The sequence below is a fragment of the Pteropus medius genome, unplaced genomic scaffold (genome assembly GCF_902729225.1).
Source record: "Pteropus medius unplaced genomic scaffold, Ma_sr-lr_union100, whole genome shotgun sequence".
In the NCBI taxonomy this organism is placed as follows: domain Eukaryota; kingdom Metazoa; phylum Chordata; class Mammalia; order Chiroptera; family Pteropodidae; genus Pteropus; species Pteropus medius.
In genome coordinates, this window is record NW_024351731.1 from 1,747,297 (window position 1) to 1,762,148 (window position 14,852).

Below are 14,852 nucleotides of genomic sequence, written 5' to 3' on the forward strand. Positions count from 1 at the left end.
TCCTGGGTTGGATCCTGGAACAGGAAAAAAAAAAGGATATTAGTCGAAAAACTGGTAAAATTTTATCAAGGTCTGTAGTGTAGTTAATAGCATTGTACTGATGACAGTTTCTCAGTTTTGATAATTCCAATATGGTTACGTAAGATGTAAACATCAGGTGAAATTGATTAAAGAGTAATGGGCAACTCTGTGCTTCTATTTCAACGTTTGGATAAGCCGAAAAATATTTCAAAATAAAAAATAAAAGAAAAAACTAGGACACGAAGAATGAAATATAATGTAAACTGTGAACTTTAGCTAATAATAATGTATAAACGTTGGTTCATCCATTGTAACAAATGTGCCACATTAACTCAAGATGTTAATAACAGGGAAGCCGAGTGTGGAAAAAAGGGTATATGGGAACTTTCTGTATTATGTGCTTGATTTTTCTGTAAATCTCAAATCACAAAGTCTATTAATTAAAAAACTAAAGAAAAAGCAACGTGAGAGGATAATTATAATATGCTTTTCTTTTTTTTTTTAATCTGAGAAAGAAAAGAATTCAGTAAAATTATTACAAACCCACAGGCAATTCAAAGTTCCATCCTTGAAACAGTCTCGACTCAGGCTCCCCCAGAAGATCAAAGAGGAAATGCAGCCTTTGGAAAAGCGTGCTTCCTTGTCACAGTCAGCACAGGAGTTGGAAGATTGAAAACAAGCTTTAAAAGGAGAGCGATGCTTAGGGGGTTATCTGAGATCTTAGAAGGCAGACTGGCCACGTTTCAAACAGAAAATGGGGCTCCGAAGGCCAGGGTAGGCTGACCCGAGTGGGAAATGGGGTTACAGGGGAGATACAGTCGCTTTGAAAAGAGACACTAGAGAGGCCAGAAACATCTTAATTGTGACCATCTCGGAGCTGACTTGAGAAGATGGGACCACGCTGCACACCGAGATCTTGGCTCTCTGTTGTTGGATTCCTCCAGAGAGAGACAGAGCTCGGGTCAGGGGACTATGGAGAAGCTCCACCGTGAAGCCGTGGATATTGCTGATAGAGTGAGGGGGACCGTCCCTTGAATGGACTTCTGTATGGGATGCTAAAAGAGGCTCTAGACTCTTAGGAGAAGATTGGACCAGGAAGACCAGCCTAGAACACTCCGAGATATCTCAGTGAGTGTCAAGGTGAGGCAGGCACCTTCATACAAAGGTGGAGATACAGATATTACTTATGCTCTGAGGGAACATGCCTGAGACACATGGAATGGTGACGCTAAAGTAAGGCACACAGAGATCTATTGAAAGGAAGCCAGGCAAAACAAGATAGCATCCATGTCTGGTTTCTTGATCAGATGGTGGAATGCCTTGACTGTGACAGTTGAGGAAGTGGCAGCAGACAAGATAGGTTTGAATAAGTGATGCTTTTGGCAGTCCCAGAGTTTGCTGATTTTATCTCTTCCAATCTGAGAGACCCAAAAGGAAAAAAAAAAATCTAGAGGCAAATGTTTAAAAATATATTATTTTTTTCCATAAGGAGAAAAGAAGAAAGGCTCAAATCTAGCAAACAAAACCAGCTCATTGCGAATCGGGGAAGAAAAGAGTGACCTAAAAAGCTGTTAGAACTATTAAAAAATAGCCAGAGCCTTGCTGAAAGCCAGAGCGGAACCACAGCGGAAAATAAGACGTCAGCATCGTAGTTCTCAACTGCGGAAAATGACGTAGCAAAGCAGATACCACCCAAGATGCGAGATCGTCAAAAACGCAGATGTGCGGGGCCTCAGGAGCACGGGCGGTTGGTTTCACCATTCCCTTGCAGCCACGGCCGTCCAAAGCCTCAGGGAGCTGATTGACTCAAGAGTCATTCAATGAGGATGATTCTCGGGCTGAAAGAAATTTTGGAGATGAGGAGGAAACATTTTCAAAGTTAAGGTTTCAGAAGGCTGCAAAATTCTGGGACCAGCATCCAGGACAGTAGCCACGGTGGGATGGGATTATGCATGGCTGCCAGCTGAGCTAGCGACTGAGGTTTCGCCAGATACATCCATCTTCAGATACAGCCATCTACTGGGCTCAAAGAGGAACCAGAAATTAAGAGGTTTGAAATATATATCGAAGGGAAAGACATGTATCTTAAATAAGACTGCCACCTTTGGAACATTCACTCATTTTTGCAAGAAAAATATTGAGTGTTTATTGTATTCCAGGCACTGTATTATGCATCTTTATTAATTTACTTAGTCATCACATCACCCTATAAGTTTGGGCAGGAATAACATCACATTTTTATAGATGAGGAAATTGGGGCTCGGAGAGATTAAGCAGTTTGTTTAAGGTCGCACAGCTGACACTTATACTGGGCTCTCCTGGAGATGGGGGTAGGACTGCTTTGATGGCAGGTTGTTCTCTCTCCCAAGTTAGCCATTCTGCTTTTAACGCTTACAAGCAGTATGTGGGGAGGGGAAATGTTGGACACTGTTCGAAGGAGAATACGTGTCTCATTTTCAGTCCATGGGAAGGGATTTTTCCCTAAGGTCTCTTGGCCTCTAGTCCCACCCCTTACTTTTTCCAGGGCTGTCGTGGTGACCGGTTGGTGGGCACCTTTCCCTTTTGTCTAATGTAAACATTGTGCTATGACTCTCCCTCTCGGCCCTGCTTTAGCTGCGCCCCAGCACATTCTGATACGTTGTGTAGACGTTTTTATTTAGTTCAATATTTTTAAATTTCTCTTGTGACTTATTCGACCTATGGGATATTTACAAGTGTGTTGTTTAGTTGCCAAATGTTTGGACATTTTCCTGTTGTTTTTCTGGGACTGATTTCTAGTTCGATTCCCTTGTGGTCAGGAAACAGACTCTCTACGTAGCAATTCTTTTACATTTGCTGAGGTTTGTTTTATGGCCCGCGATACGGTCTTTCTGAGTATGTATGCAATGAGCGCTTGAGAAGAACTTGTGTTCTGCTCTTGTGTGGAGTCTTCTATTAATGTCGATTGCATTCTGTTATTGATGGTGCGGTTGACTTTTTCTGTATCCTTGCTGATTTTCTGTCTCCTTGTTCAGGTCGGGTCGTTTTTATTGCTTTGTCTTTGAAGTTCATGGGTTCTTTCCTCTGTTTCTTTCACACGGCTGTTTTTTGTTCATCTACTATTTTTTTAAATTGGGTTATTTGATGTTTTCTGTAGTTTCCACGTGGTTCTTCTTTGCGTCTTCTGTTTCTTTGATGAAACTATTTCTTTACCGAAACTTTCTGTTTCTTTAAATTTATTTCAGCGTGTTCATTATGGCTCATTGAAGCATTTTTACGATGACTGCTTTAAAATCTTTGTCAGATAATTGTCACATTTGTATCATCTTGGTGTTGGCATCTGTCTTTTCTCATTCAAGTTGATGCTCTCCTTGTTCTTGGTAAGATGAGTGATTTTGGGTCAAAATCTGGACAGTTTGGGTGTTACGTTAAGACATTCGAGGTCTCATTTCAACTTTCTGTTCCAGTGGAAGCCTTCCGACATCACTGTGGCGGGGAAGAGGGATGCCACCTCACTGCCACCAGGCGAGGATGGGAATCCAGGTTCTCGGTCCCCCTCTGCTGACACCTGGCAGGGATGTGCACCTCGTTACTGCTGGCTGGGGTGGGAGTTTAGGCTCCCTACTAGGACTGTGCTGGCTGGGAGAGGGGGTCAGGGTGCCTTATTGTTGCTCCCATGTGGCCTCCACTGACTCCACAGAGATGGGGGCTCCTGACTGCTCATCCAGGGCGAAAGTCCTGGCCCCTCGTGCGGCCTTATGTGTCAGCACCCTGGCACGGGACTTGGGGTTCCTCCTTATAGCTTGGCAAGGGTACAATTCTAGGCTCCCCGGTTTGCTTTTGCCAACAGGCGTGGGGGCGGAGCCACAGTTAGTTTCCGTGATGTTTGCTGGACTAGGGCATGTACTGTCTAAAAGATTTCTGCCTTGCCAGGCCGCCCAAGAGGCTCTTCTTGGGGCTTTTTGGGGGTCTGAGCTTATCGGAACCTGTAAGTTGTGCTTCTCCATCACCTAGTCGGAGATAAACGAGGCAAAATGAACTCTGAGGAACATATTCCCATCTCGCTTTTTGCCGTCTGGCTGTCTTCTGTCCACCTCTCTGTGTTGTCTTGTTTATTTTATATACAACACCCAGGGTTTTGAGCTGCGGTTAGCAGGAGAAATAGGGAAAAACATGTCTTCCACCATTTGGGGAGCAGGAGTCAAGAACCAGGAATTTCCACGATTCCTCTGGCCACCCGGGAGAAGGAGAGATGTGGCTTTGGGTCGCTGGCACGTGGGAGATGGGGAGTAGCTATCTGCAGCCGCGGCCTGGCCGGGTGAGGGGAGAGATGCCCGGTGAGTGATTCTCTGTGGTGGGTGGCAGCTGATGCTTGTTTTGGAGCAGTTTCCTCCTCTGTATTCCAACTGCTCTCCCTGCCCCCCGTTCTTCAGCAGACGCTTATATACAGCACGCTGGTGTCAGAGAGGAAACAGGTCACGATTGTGTCTGGGGCCGAGGAGGGCGGGAGGAGCGCGGGGCTAGCGATGAAGAGCTCGCCAGAAAGGCGGAGGCCTGAGCCAGGAGCGGGTTGGTGACGACTAGGCCAGGGCATTGCCGCCGAGAGTTACCGTGGAAGCTGGCATGTCCCCCAGCTCAGCGGCGATGAGGTGCGTGCGGCCACAAGGAGCTGAGTCACGATGAGAAAGAGCTTCCACGGTGAGGCGGCCGCGCCCTGGTGTGGCGCAAGGCTCTCCGCTTTGCTGCTCGGGTGGAGAGAAGCACCTCTCCTTCTGGGTGCTCTTGTGCTGGTTCTGAAGGAAGCCTGGCGGTTCCGGCCCACGGAGCTCTCGCTCACAGACTGAGCATCGCCCCTTCTCCAGGTGGGGTCCGATGTGGAGTTGGCTCATGGTCTGCGCTTCCTCCCCCTCCTGGCGCTCTGCATTCCAGGGAGATGAAGGCAGGGTCCCCAGAGCACCGCGCCCAGCGTTTGGCCCTAAGTCCAGCGTCCCCACTGTCCCAACCCAGTGGAGCGGAGCTGTGCTGGCACCGGCCGGGAGGCGCCGATTCTGCCCTGTGCTACCCAGGGCCCAGGCCAGCGAGGGTGACTCAGCACACCGGTGACCTGTGCAAGCTCTGCGCATGCCCTGCGGGGCAGCGAGAAGCTCAGTGAGTGCGGTTTGTGGTGAACCTCTAACGCTGTCCAACATTTTCTAAAACTCATCTGCTTCGGAAAGGGAGAAATGACAGGGGCCACACAAGGCTGCGCTTATCGCATCATTATAGTGAAGCGATGCCACTGGCATCTCCATAGCATGGGGTGTAACTCGGCCCGTGTCATGGGGGCGACAGGGAGCAGGTGCGGAGAGTTCTGTGTCTCCTTGTCCAGTAAATGCCAATACATCTCAAATCATCTTGGCCTGAAACCTAAGTCTCATTTAGTTACGCCCCTTACTCCCCACCACTGAGTGGTCTCCAAGACCTGCCTGTGTCTCCTCCTGAACATCTGAGGATTGGGTCTCCACCCCCTGCCCCTGCAGCTGGAGAAGCAGCCTCGCGAGGGCCAGGGTTGGAGGCTGGAGGCCGGGTAGCAGGCTGTGCTGGTCGGCTAGTCTGGAGCTGGGGCCTGAAGGAGGCAGGAGAGGTGAGGAGGTAGAGGAGGGCCGGTGCCCAGGGACGGGGGCGGGGTGGGGCTAGGGCTCGCTGGTAGGATTCGGAAGCTGATGAGAGCTGAGGGCAGAGGTTTCGGATGGCACTCGGGTTTGCTGTCAGAGACACAGCAGTAGCGTGTTAAGGTGCAGCGTTAGGGAGTTTGTTCTGGGACGTGCTGAATTTGAAGTGTCTGTGGAGCACCCGGGCAGAGTGGGCCTGAAACTAGACAGAGCTGAGGCTGAGGCTGAGGCTGAGGCTGAGGCTGAGGCTGAGGCTGAGGCTGAGGCTGAAGCTGGTGCTGGTGCTGGCGCTGGCGATGTTGGAGCCACAGGCGGGTGTGAGTCTCCAGGAAGGGTGTACAGAGCAGGCTTTTTAATCCCACATCCTGTCAGTTAAAATAACGATTGAGTTTTACTTTCTATAGTTTGTATCACAAACACAATAAAAAGTGATAGTAGCCGATGCTGGGTACTCACACGCAAACGCTGTTTTAAGCGCTTTACTGATGTTAACTCGTGCAATATCCATAGCGACCCTGCTGCGTAGTGCAGTCCACTGTGCCACGGTTATGTCTCCTCCTTCCTCCCCAGAGAAGAGGTGATCCAGCTCCCAGCCTGTCCTCCTGCCCTCCCCTCTCCCTCGGACGATGTCCCTCCAGATCCTCGCTCGCCCTTCCTTTCTAGGACCTCAGCGAGGTCCTCCCTGCTCACCTACCACCCTTCCCAATCTGTCACTAGCCCATCGCCCTGCTGGGCAGTTCTTCTGTGTACCTGTCATTCCCTGGCACGATGCCATTCGAACATGGGAAAATCAAGAGTAACAGCTGCTAGCATTTCTTGGGCACATACTCATCCACATCTCGTTTATTCCCTTATGGCCACCCTATCAAGGAGGTACACGTTCTTTTTCTCCTGTTATTTCTGTTTTCTAGAGGAAGAGGCTGGGGCTCAGGGGCACGAGGTGATTTTGCCATGCCATGCAGAGACAAGAGTGGCGGAAGGAAGTGGGCTTTGCTCGAGAAAACACAGCGGTGTTCAGGCTTTGTGTGGGAGACACAGTTCCTGCTCCCTTTAGGTCGGGGATGTCTGACGTCCTGGACAGAGGGAAAGGGGAAGATAAATATGGACACGAACGTGCGTGTGTATTTGGCGTCCCTCACTAAAATACTTACATTCTGCATTAACGACTTCTGTTTTCGCTCCGCCATACGCTCGTTGCCTAGCGTGCTGTCTGCTACCTTTGGCCTCTAAGATGAGAGTATGGGTAGAAGGAAGGAGGGAAGGGAGGGAGGGAAGAAGGAAGGGAGGGAGAGAGGGCTTGCCGTTCTCCCAGGGCCCTGATCCCGTTGCCCACAGCCACTGTGGCTTTGGCTTTCCCGTGTGAAGATGAAGTTTGAAGCCACCCCACCCACGCCTGCCCCCGCGTATCCTCAGCAAGATTTTCATCCCCTGCTGGAAACATGAGTGTCCTCAGAGGGAGCAGGCACAGGTGAGGACCCTTTGTGACCAGCAGAGCAAACAGGGCAGGTGCCGCTTCACTGAGTGCCTGCAGGTGGGGGAGAGGGCCCAGCGGCCCTATAAAGGCTCCCCAGCCAGAGCCTGGGGCAGGCAGCGGCTTCTCCCCCTGTGCCCCTGGAGGAGCCCGGAACAATGGCCCTGGCCCTGTGGGCACTCAGCCTGCTGGGCTCCGCCAGCTTGGTGGCCGCCAACATCTTCGGTGAGTTCCCAGCATGAGGCCAAGGAGCATGGGGTGGAGAGGGAGCGCCCAGGCCAGCTCTAGGCAGCCAGGCTCTGCCCCTGGGTCTTCCAACATCTGTGACCTCGTTTAATCCCTGCGACGTCCCCAGGTCAGTTATTTGCTCTTTCCTTTACAGGCGAAGAGACAGAGGTTCTGAGAGGTGGACAGAATTGTCTGAGGTCCCAGAGCCAGTGGTTGGTGGAGAGAAGATAGGGAAACAGATCTTCCTAATTTAATTCTAATTTCCCTCATCCTGCCCTGTTAGCAAATTTTCGACACGGATATTCTTTATTCTCTTAGCTATTTCGAGGCCTAGGCTACCCACGTGCCGTGTTCGTGTGGTCAGCACCTAGTAATAAAACAGATCTACCTGCGCAGGGACATAGACCTCGGTTCTGGCCGCGGCTCAGCCACTTTCCTGTGGGACCCTGATCAGTCTGAGCTTCAGCTTCCTTGTTGGAAAAGGAAGCAGAGACACTTACCTTCCGATGCGGTTGTGGTTTCTGAGTAAACTGCATGTTACACGCGTTCTCAATGGAAAATAAGACAAGCGGGATTTACTCGTTCGTTCGTCCCCGGCTCTGTGCCAGGAAGCTGCTCCGTCTGCAGGGGTGGCCGGGGGAATTCCGAACACCTCCTCGGTGGGGTTCTCACCCAACCAGGGCCTGGGGGAACGAGCAGCCGCAGCTTTACTGTGAATCCTTTTGCCAGCTGTGTGACCTTGAGCGAGTTACTTTCGCTTGTCCCGGTCTTCATGCCACATGGGCAAAACGGAGACACGGCCCCCGCCCCACAGGAGCATTGAGGGTTAAATGAGCTAATGTCATTCTTGGGAAAGTGTGAGTAGCCACAGAATTGCAAGCTGGAGCTTGACGGTTGGTGACGATGATAGAAATACAACCCAGAAGAGCATTTGTGCCCGTCTTTGTCCCTGGAACCCAGTCCACGCCCCTCTTTGATGAGCCGCTTCCCTTTCTGTAGAGTACCAGGTGGATGCCCAACCTCTTCGGCCCTGCGAGCTGCAGAGGGAAAAGGCCTTTCTGAAGCAGGCAGACTACGTCCCCCAGTGTGCAGAAGATGGCAGCTTCCAGTAAGGCTCACGCCAGCCCGGCTCATTCGCGCCCTGTGCCCCGCCCACCCCCGCCCTGCCCTGCGCTGTCCTCCATGCACTGAGATGTGGCCGCTGTCATGTGGAGGGCGCCTGCCCGCCTCGCGGTTCTCCAGGCTGAGCCACGCTGGGGGATCTGACCCGGAGCGCCCAATCCCTGCTTCTGCCCAGCTCGGACCAAGGACGTCCCTTCTCTTCCTGCCAAAGCTTTTACTATAACTGCTTTAATAAAAGGGTGCGGGGGATCAGATAATTTGTGCTTTGCCCCCCACCCCACCCCCATCTTCTCGAAACATCAGAGGTGGAGGGAGCAGAAGCTGGCTGGGCTTTCAGGTCAGTGGCTGCCGGGTCCAGCTGTGGCCTGTGTCCTACCGTCCCCCCAGTGGGCTCCTCTCTTGAAGGGGTGTTTCAGCTGCCTCATCATGAGCTAAGGACCAGGACACTCCCCGTGTAGGGTGGAGTGAGAATCTAAACAACTCCCCGCACAGAAAACACAAGAATCCTTCGTATGTGATGTAGTTTAACTTCCCGTCAGGTTGAACTAGGGCCACCCGCTCTGTAGCAGGGGTCCCCAACCCCTGGGCCACAGACCAGTACTGGACTGTGGCACAGCAGGAGGTGAGCGGCGGGCCAGTGAGCGAAGCTTCGTCTGTGTTTGCAGCCGCTCCCAGCACCAGCATCACCGCCTCAGCTCCACCTCAGGTCACCAGGCATCAGATTCTCATAGGAGCACCGGCCCCTGGTGCCACAAAGGTTGGGGACCGCTGCTCTACAGGACTCGGGTCTGGAGCCTTGTGAGACATCCCTCATGCCTTCGTTTTATATGCTCTCTAGTGCGCCTGACGAAGCTCTGACATGCTCCCAAAGTGACGCTCCTTGCTTGGATCCTTGGGAATCCTGAGCTGGCAGAGGAGTGAGGATGGTCCACCTCCACCCGCCTTATTCATGTGGCTTTTCATGTCCCTTGTTCCAGCCACTTGCAGTTTCAGGCCTGCTGGGTCCTCCTCAGGAGGCTTTGCCTACGCTGCCCTCTTTACGGGGAACCTGTCACCTTCTCTGTCTCTAGGATAACAGCTCATCGTTCCGCTCACCTCAGCGTAGCTGTCATTTCCTCTGGCAAACCCCAGACGCGCTTCCCTGTGCCTCTCATAAGCGAAGCCCGGGTCCCTGCCAGCCCCAACCCCCACCCCTCCCCTACGATGAGGTGTCACACACCAGGGCGGGCATTTGAGACGGAGCATGGCTGGAGAGTGAAGGACCCGGGCGCTGCAGGGGTCAGTGGGACAGGAGTGCTTCTCCTTTCTCAAGTCACCTGGCCCCTCCCCGCAGTCTCTCCCTGATTTACATGAAAACTTGACCAATGGAGAGGCAGAGTGAAGGTGACCTGGGTTGTTGCTTCGGGAGCCGTTGACGGTGTCCTCGCGCTGTGTCTCCTGCCCTCAGGACTGTCCAGTGCCAACAGGATGGTCGCTCCTGCTGGTGTGTGGGTGCCGACGGCAGGGAAGTGCCTGGCAGCCGGCAGCCTGGGCGGCCCGCGGCCTGTAAGTGTGATGCGGGGGAGGAGGGGAAGGGAGCGTCCCATGGGAAAGGGGACCTTGCCAGGACCACGCACATCCAGAAAGGAGCACCGGGTTAGGCGTGTGACCACGCGAGTGTCCCTCTGGGCTGCTGGCTCTTCTCAGTTCAGCTCACGGTCGCGCACTTGGGGTCCTATTTCCCACAAGATTGCTGTGAAAAGCAAATGAGACGATCGAGTCACGCCTTCGGCAAATAGCGACCGAGTCCCCCGCGTTCTGGGGACCAGGCCTGGTGCTGAGCAGACCCCGGAGAGCAGACAGCCGAGGCCCCTGACCCAGAAGTGGCCACGTGCACACGAAATGTTTTCTCACCTGACGTGTTCTGAGATTTGAGACCTAGGTGAAAACTTTCTTGTTAAAATAATTATTATGATGAGCAAAAGATACACAGCCCCACTTTAAAGCATGTCACAGTGTAAGCCTAAAACAAAGGCCAGTTTAAGCCGGTCACCTTTAAATGGTGAACTTGAACCAAGGTATCCTTTAACGGTGAAAAGCTCTGTTTCAGGCTGGCTTGGGGAGCAGGCTGGCTCCCAAAGCCGTTTGACCGAATGACCCCGGCCAGGCCACACGCCCTCACTGAGCATGTAGCAGGAATAGAGGGTGGCCATGAGAATCTAACACACGTAGAACATCAGACACATAGTAGGTATGCAACTGGGGCAATCATCATTAGCGCAACTGGTCTTCAGGCACCGAAAAAGGCAGGTGCATTTCAGTTCTGTAGATAAGCGGAGTGGGGTGCAGAGTGGCGAAGCAACGTCCCCAGGGTTACGCAGTAGACACGAGGGGAAAATAGGGTTCAGACAAGCGCTGTGAACAGCCCCATCTGCAGCACCAGCGTGGTGGGGCGTCCGGTGACCTGTGGGACACAGTGAAAACTGCCCTTCTCCGACTAGAAGGAATCCTAGGGTAAAGATGGGCAGTCGGAAGGATGGTCCTGAGCCTGTCCCCAACTCGCTGAGCGTCCACGGCCTGGGGCCCCCCTCAGCTGTGGGAAGGACCACTTTCCCGGCTTAGGGAGGGGGGTGAGCCCTGAGCCGAGACCGCCGAGCTGGCCCTGCAGCACTGTTCTGAGGCTGCTCTTTGCGTCCTTAGGCCTGTCCTTCTGCCAGCTGCAGAAGCAGCAAATCTTGCTGAGTGGCTACGCCAGCGGCACGGCCACCTCCTACCTCCCTCAGTGTCAGGACTCAGGGGATTACTCGCCAGTGCAGTGTGACGTGCGGCGGGAGCAGTGCTGGTGTGTGGACGCGGAAGGGATGGAGGTGTACGGGACCCGCCAGCCGGGGAAGCCGAGGCGATGTAAGTCTCACAGAGCAGCGGGACCCCACGGGGCGGGGTGTGCGGCTTCCACGCGGTGATCAAACCCTGTCGGGCATCCCTGCAAAGGGCAGAGAACCTGGCGCTTCTGACGGCCCCACGTCTTGGGGGCACCTACTTTGCCACGTCATTTTCCATGTGGCGGATGATCAGGATTCTCCGGCCCACGGTAGGGAGCATAAGCTGGATTTCAGCGAGCGCTCGCCTGTCTCCTGTTGCAGACCTTTGTCCCCGTTTGGGCCTCTAACTGTCGCATGTATAGCATACATACGTGAATGTAGACTGCAGAAGCATAGGTACCTACTCGTACATACGAATTAATTTTTCCTTGGAAACGTGTAGGTCCAAGGAGCTGTGAGATCAGAAACCGCCGTCTTCTCCACGGGGTGGGCGACAAGTCACCCCCGCAGTGTTCTCCAGATGGTGGGTTTCTGCCCGTCCAGTGCAAGTTCGTCAACACCACGGACATGATGGTTTTCGACCTGATCCATAGCTTCAACAGGTAAGGGGAGCCAGCCTCTGTACCCTCCTATCTCCTGCCACAGCTCACGCTCACGTTGGGGTTGGGTGCCAAGAAGTGCCAAGAAGTATCATACACGCTTGGTGGGAATTGTGAGGGGCCAGCCTTTCGTACGCTGCCGATGTACATTTAAAAGGTGACAGAGTTTTTACCAAAGAAAGCTGGCAACAGTTACGCAAATTAAAAATACATGAATCCTCTGGCCCAGCCAGCCCACGGAAATAAAAACACCAGAATGCGAAGACATATGTACTAGGATGTCTACTGCATCTGTTTTCATTGTAGCAGAAAACTGGGAACAAAGTATCTGAGCAACCCTGAGGTGGATGGCTGAATAAATGTGTATCCCCCATAAATATTTATGCAGCCATCAAACAGAATGCATTAGAACTACACCAGTCGACTGGGAGAAGGTTCTGCAGCTTATTACGATAATATGATAGAAGATACAAAGTACAGATAATATGACATTGTTTAGTTTTTAGAAAACAAACAAGCATACGCATCCTGTTATGTGCGTGTGTGAGTATATGGTTATACTTGGTCTGTAGAGCCCTAGGTCAGCACGGAGAATAATATGAATATGCACGTCCTGGGTGATCAGGCCGCCGTGGGAAAGGAAGAGGCAGCAAGGAGATGAGAATTGGCAGAAAAGGAGAAAGGAAAGCACCACGAAAAGCGTGGCTGCGATCATATTTATGCGTTTCTGTGAGGTGCGTGTATGAATGCTCTCATAGATAAGCTTAGAGATTTAAATAACAAATATAAAAAGAGCGATGCATTATGGCGCTCAGCCCAAGTAATCGGATAACCCGGTGATTCGGGTAGCTGCTTTATTGTTGTAAAGGACCCTCCCCCCCTCCCCGCACAGACTTCAGATAAAATAGGAACGTCCTGAGGACATAGGGCCCCGCCTCGTCCACAGTTTTCCGCCTCTTGGTTTTAGTTCCCCGAGGTCAACTGCGGTCCAGGAATACTAAATGAACAATTCGCAAGTTTTAAACCGCGCGCTCTTCTGAGCAGTGTGATGAAATCTCACGAGTCCGCTCTGTCCAGCCTGGACGTGGACCGTCCCTGTGCCCTGCGTCTTTCCGCAGCAGACGCCTGTGAGTCCCTTAGTAGCTGTCTTGATGATCAGATCATCACACTGTCACGGCACCACAGTGCTTGTGTTCAAGTCACCCTGATTTTACTTCACAACGACCCCACAGAGCAAGAGTAGTGATGCTGGCAATTCGGATATGTCAGAGAGATGCCGTAAAGTGCTTCCTTTAAGCGAAGAGGTGAGTGAAGGACAGTTGTTTTGAGTGCGAGAGATGTCACATTCACATAACTTTTATTACGGTTCATCGTTACAGTTGTTCTGTTTTATTATTAGTTGTTATTGTTAATATCTCATTGTGCCTAGTTGATAAATTAAACTATCATAGATATATATGTGTAGGAGAAAAACATAGTATAAATAGGGTACTAGCTGTAGTTCAGGCATCCACTGGGGGGTCTTGGACTGTAACCACCATGGATAAGGGGCGGGGGGCGGGGCTACTGGAAAAGTCAATAGGACGCTTAGGCTGAGATACTGCCAGGAATTCTCTTGGAGAACCTGAGCCTTTACGCGGCTGACTTCCAAACGACCACTTCCTTTCTGAATTCCTGATTCCAAAGTCAAGGGTGGGGCCTGTACGCATTCTCCCAGAGCACCGAAACGAGCCTTAAACTGTTCTTTTTCGACCGAGCGTACACCCTCCGGCGCTCCAGGCCCCTCCGTGTCCCCCTGCTCCATCCATCTGCATTACTTGCCTGGCCCCTTAGCATTTGCCATTGTGACTCTAATTAGGGCTCTGCCACCGCTTGGCACAGCGACCTGGCCACTTACTCTTTGTGAATCTCAGTGCCCCCATCTGTGGAGACAGATAGGACAGATTAGGTCATGGTGAAGATCCGATAGACCTCATCTATGAAAACACTGCATAAAACTTGTCAATTATTATGCATCTGTAGGAAGTCTTTACGGATAACTCAGCTTCAGCAAACATAGATTAGATGTTTGGTCCCCAGGCCCAGAGAATGGCCTGCCAGTGACTACATAAAACAGTCTGATTTACTGATGTTCATTGATGCAAACCAATGTGTACTCAGTTCAACTAAGTGCTTACAGCATACAGGGGGTTTAACATCCTTTTACCCACTTTAATACTTACAAAAATAACTGAATGAAAAATTATGGTCTCTAGCATACGAACGAGGAATCTGAATCAGAGGTTAAGGAACTCACCCTAAGAAGCATAACTAATGGGTGCTAGAGCTGTCTGGCTCCTTTTACTATCCCATGCAACCTCAATTCATTGGTTTCCCCTATAGTGCATAGCACAGGGCCTGGCACACAGTAGGCCTACAATCAATACTTACAATTGATGCATCAAAGAACTTCTCCAAGGGTGCCCACTTGAGGCACAATTCACAGCTCCTCCCACCAGAGGGCAGTCGAGTTAAATGCAAAAGTTCAAGACTTAGCCTCCATTGTTTAAGACAGACAAAAAAATTTACTCTTGAAATGGGATCTCTTTCTTTTGTGTAAGCAAGCATATCTCAGCGGATTTTGATTTAGGTGGGTCATGGGAAGGGTCAGGTTGTTGGTTACTGGAAGCTGAGCCACGTTCGGGAATTTTCTGATTAGCAGACCTGGGCGGTGCCAGGCCCAGAGACCTCACTGGGCACAGTGGCAGCAGCCATGGAGGCTGTATAAAGATGGAAAGCCTAGATTTAATACCTAGGGTTGCTAGATTAAAAACAACAACAACAACAACAACAACAACAACAACAAAAAACCAGGATAGCCAGTTATATTTGAATTCAGATAAGCAAGGCGTAGTTTTTTAGTGTAAGCATATCCCTAATATTGCACCAAGGTTTTTAAGCTGGGTCGGGGGGTGGGAGGGGTTGGGTATATCTTAATGAC

At 51.4% G+C, this 14,852-nt stretch overlaps 1 protein-coding gene across 1 annotated transcript in view; it reads left to right on the top strand.

Moving 5' to 3' along the window:
• Window positions 1-6,584: 6,584 nt before the first annotated feature.
• TG (thyroglobulin) overlaps window positions 6,585-14,852 on the top strand; it is a 218,929-nt gene continuing 210,661 nt past the window's right edge. The window contains 5 exon segments of the mRNA XM_039845893.1: window positions 6,585-7,347; window positions 8,350-8,458; window positions 9,920-10,017; window positions 11,152-11,355; window positions 11,716-11,875. Of these exon segments, the coding sequence (XP_039701827.1) occupies window positions 7,281-7,347; window positions 8,350-8,458; window positions 9,920-10,017; window positions 11,152-11,355; window positions 11,716-11,875 (638 nt within the window). The 5' untranslated portion in view covers window positions 6,585-7,280.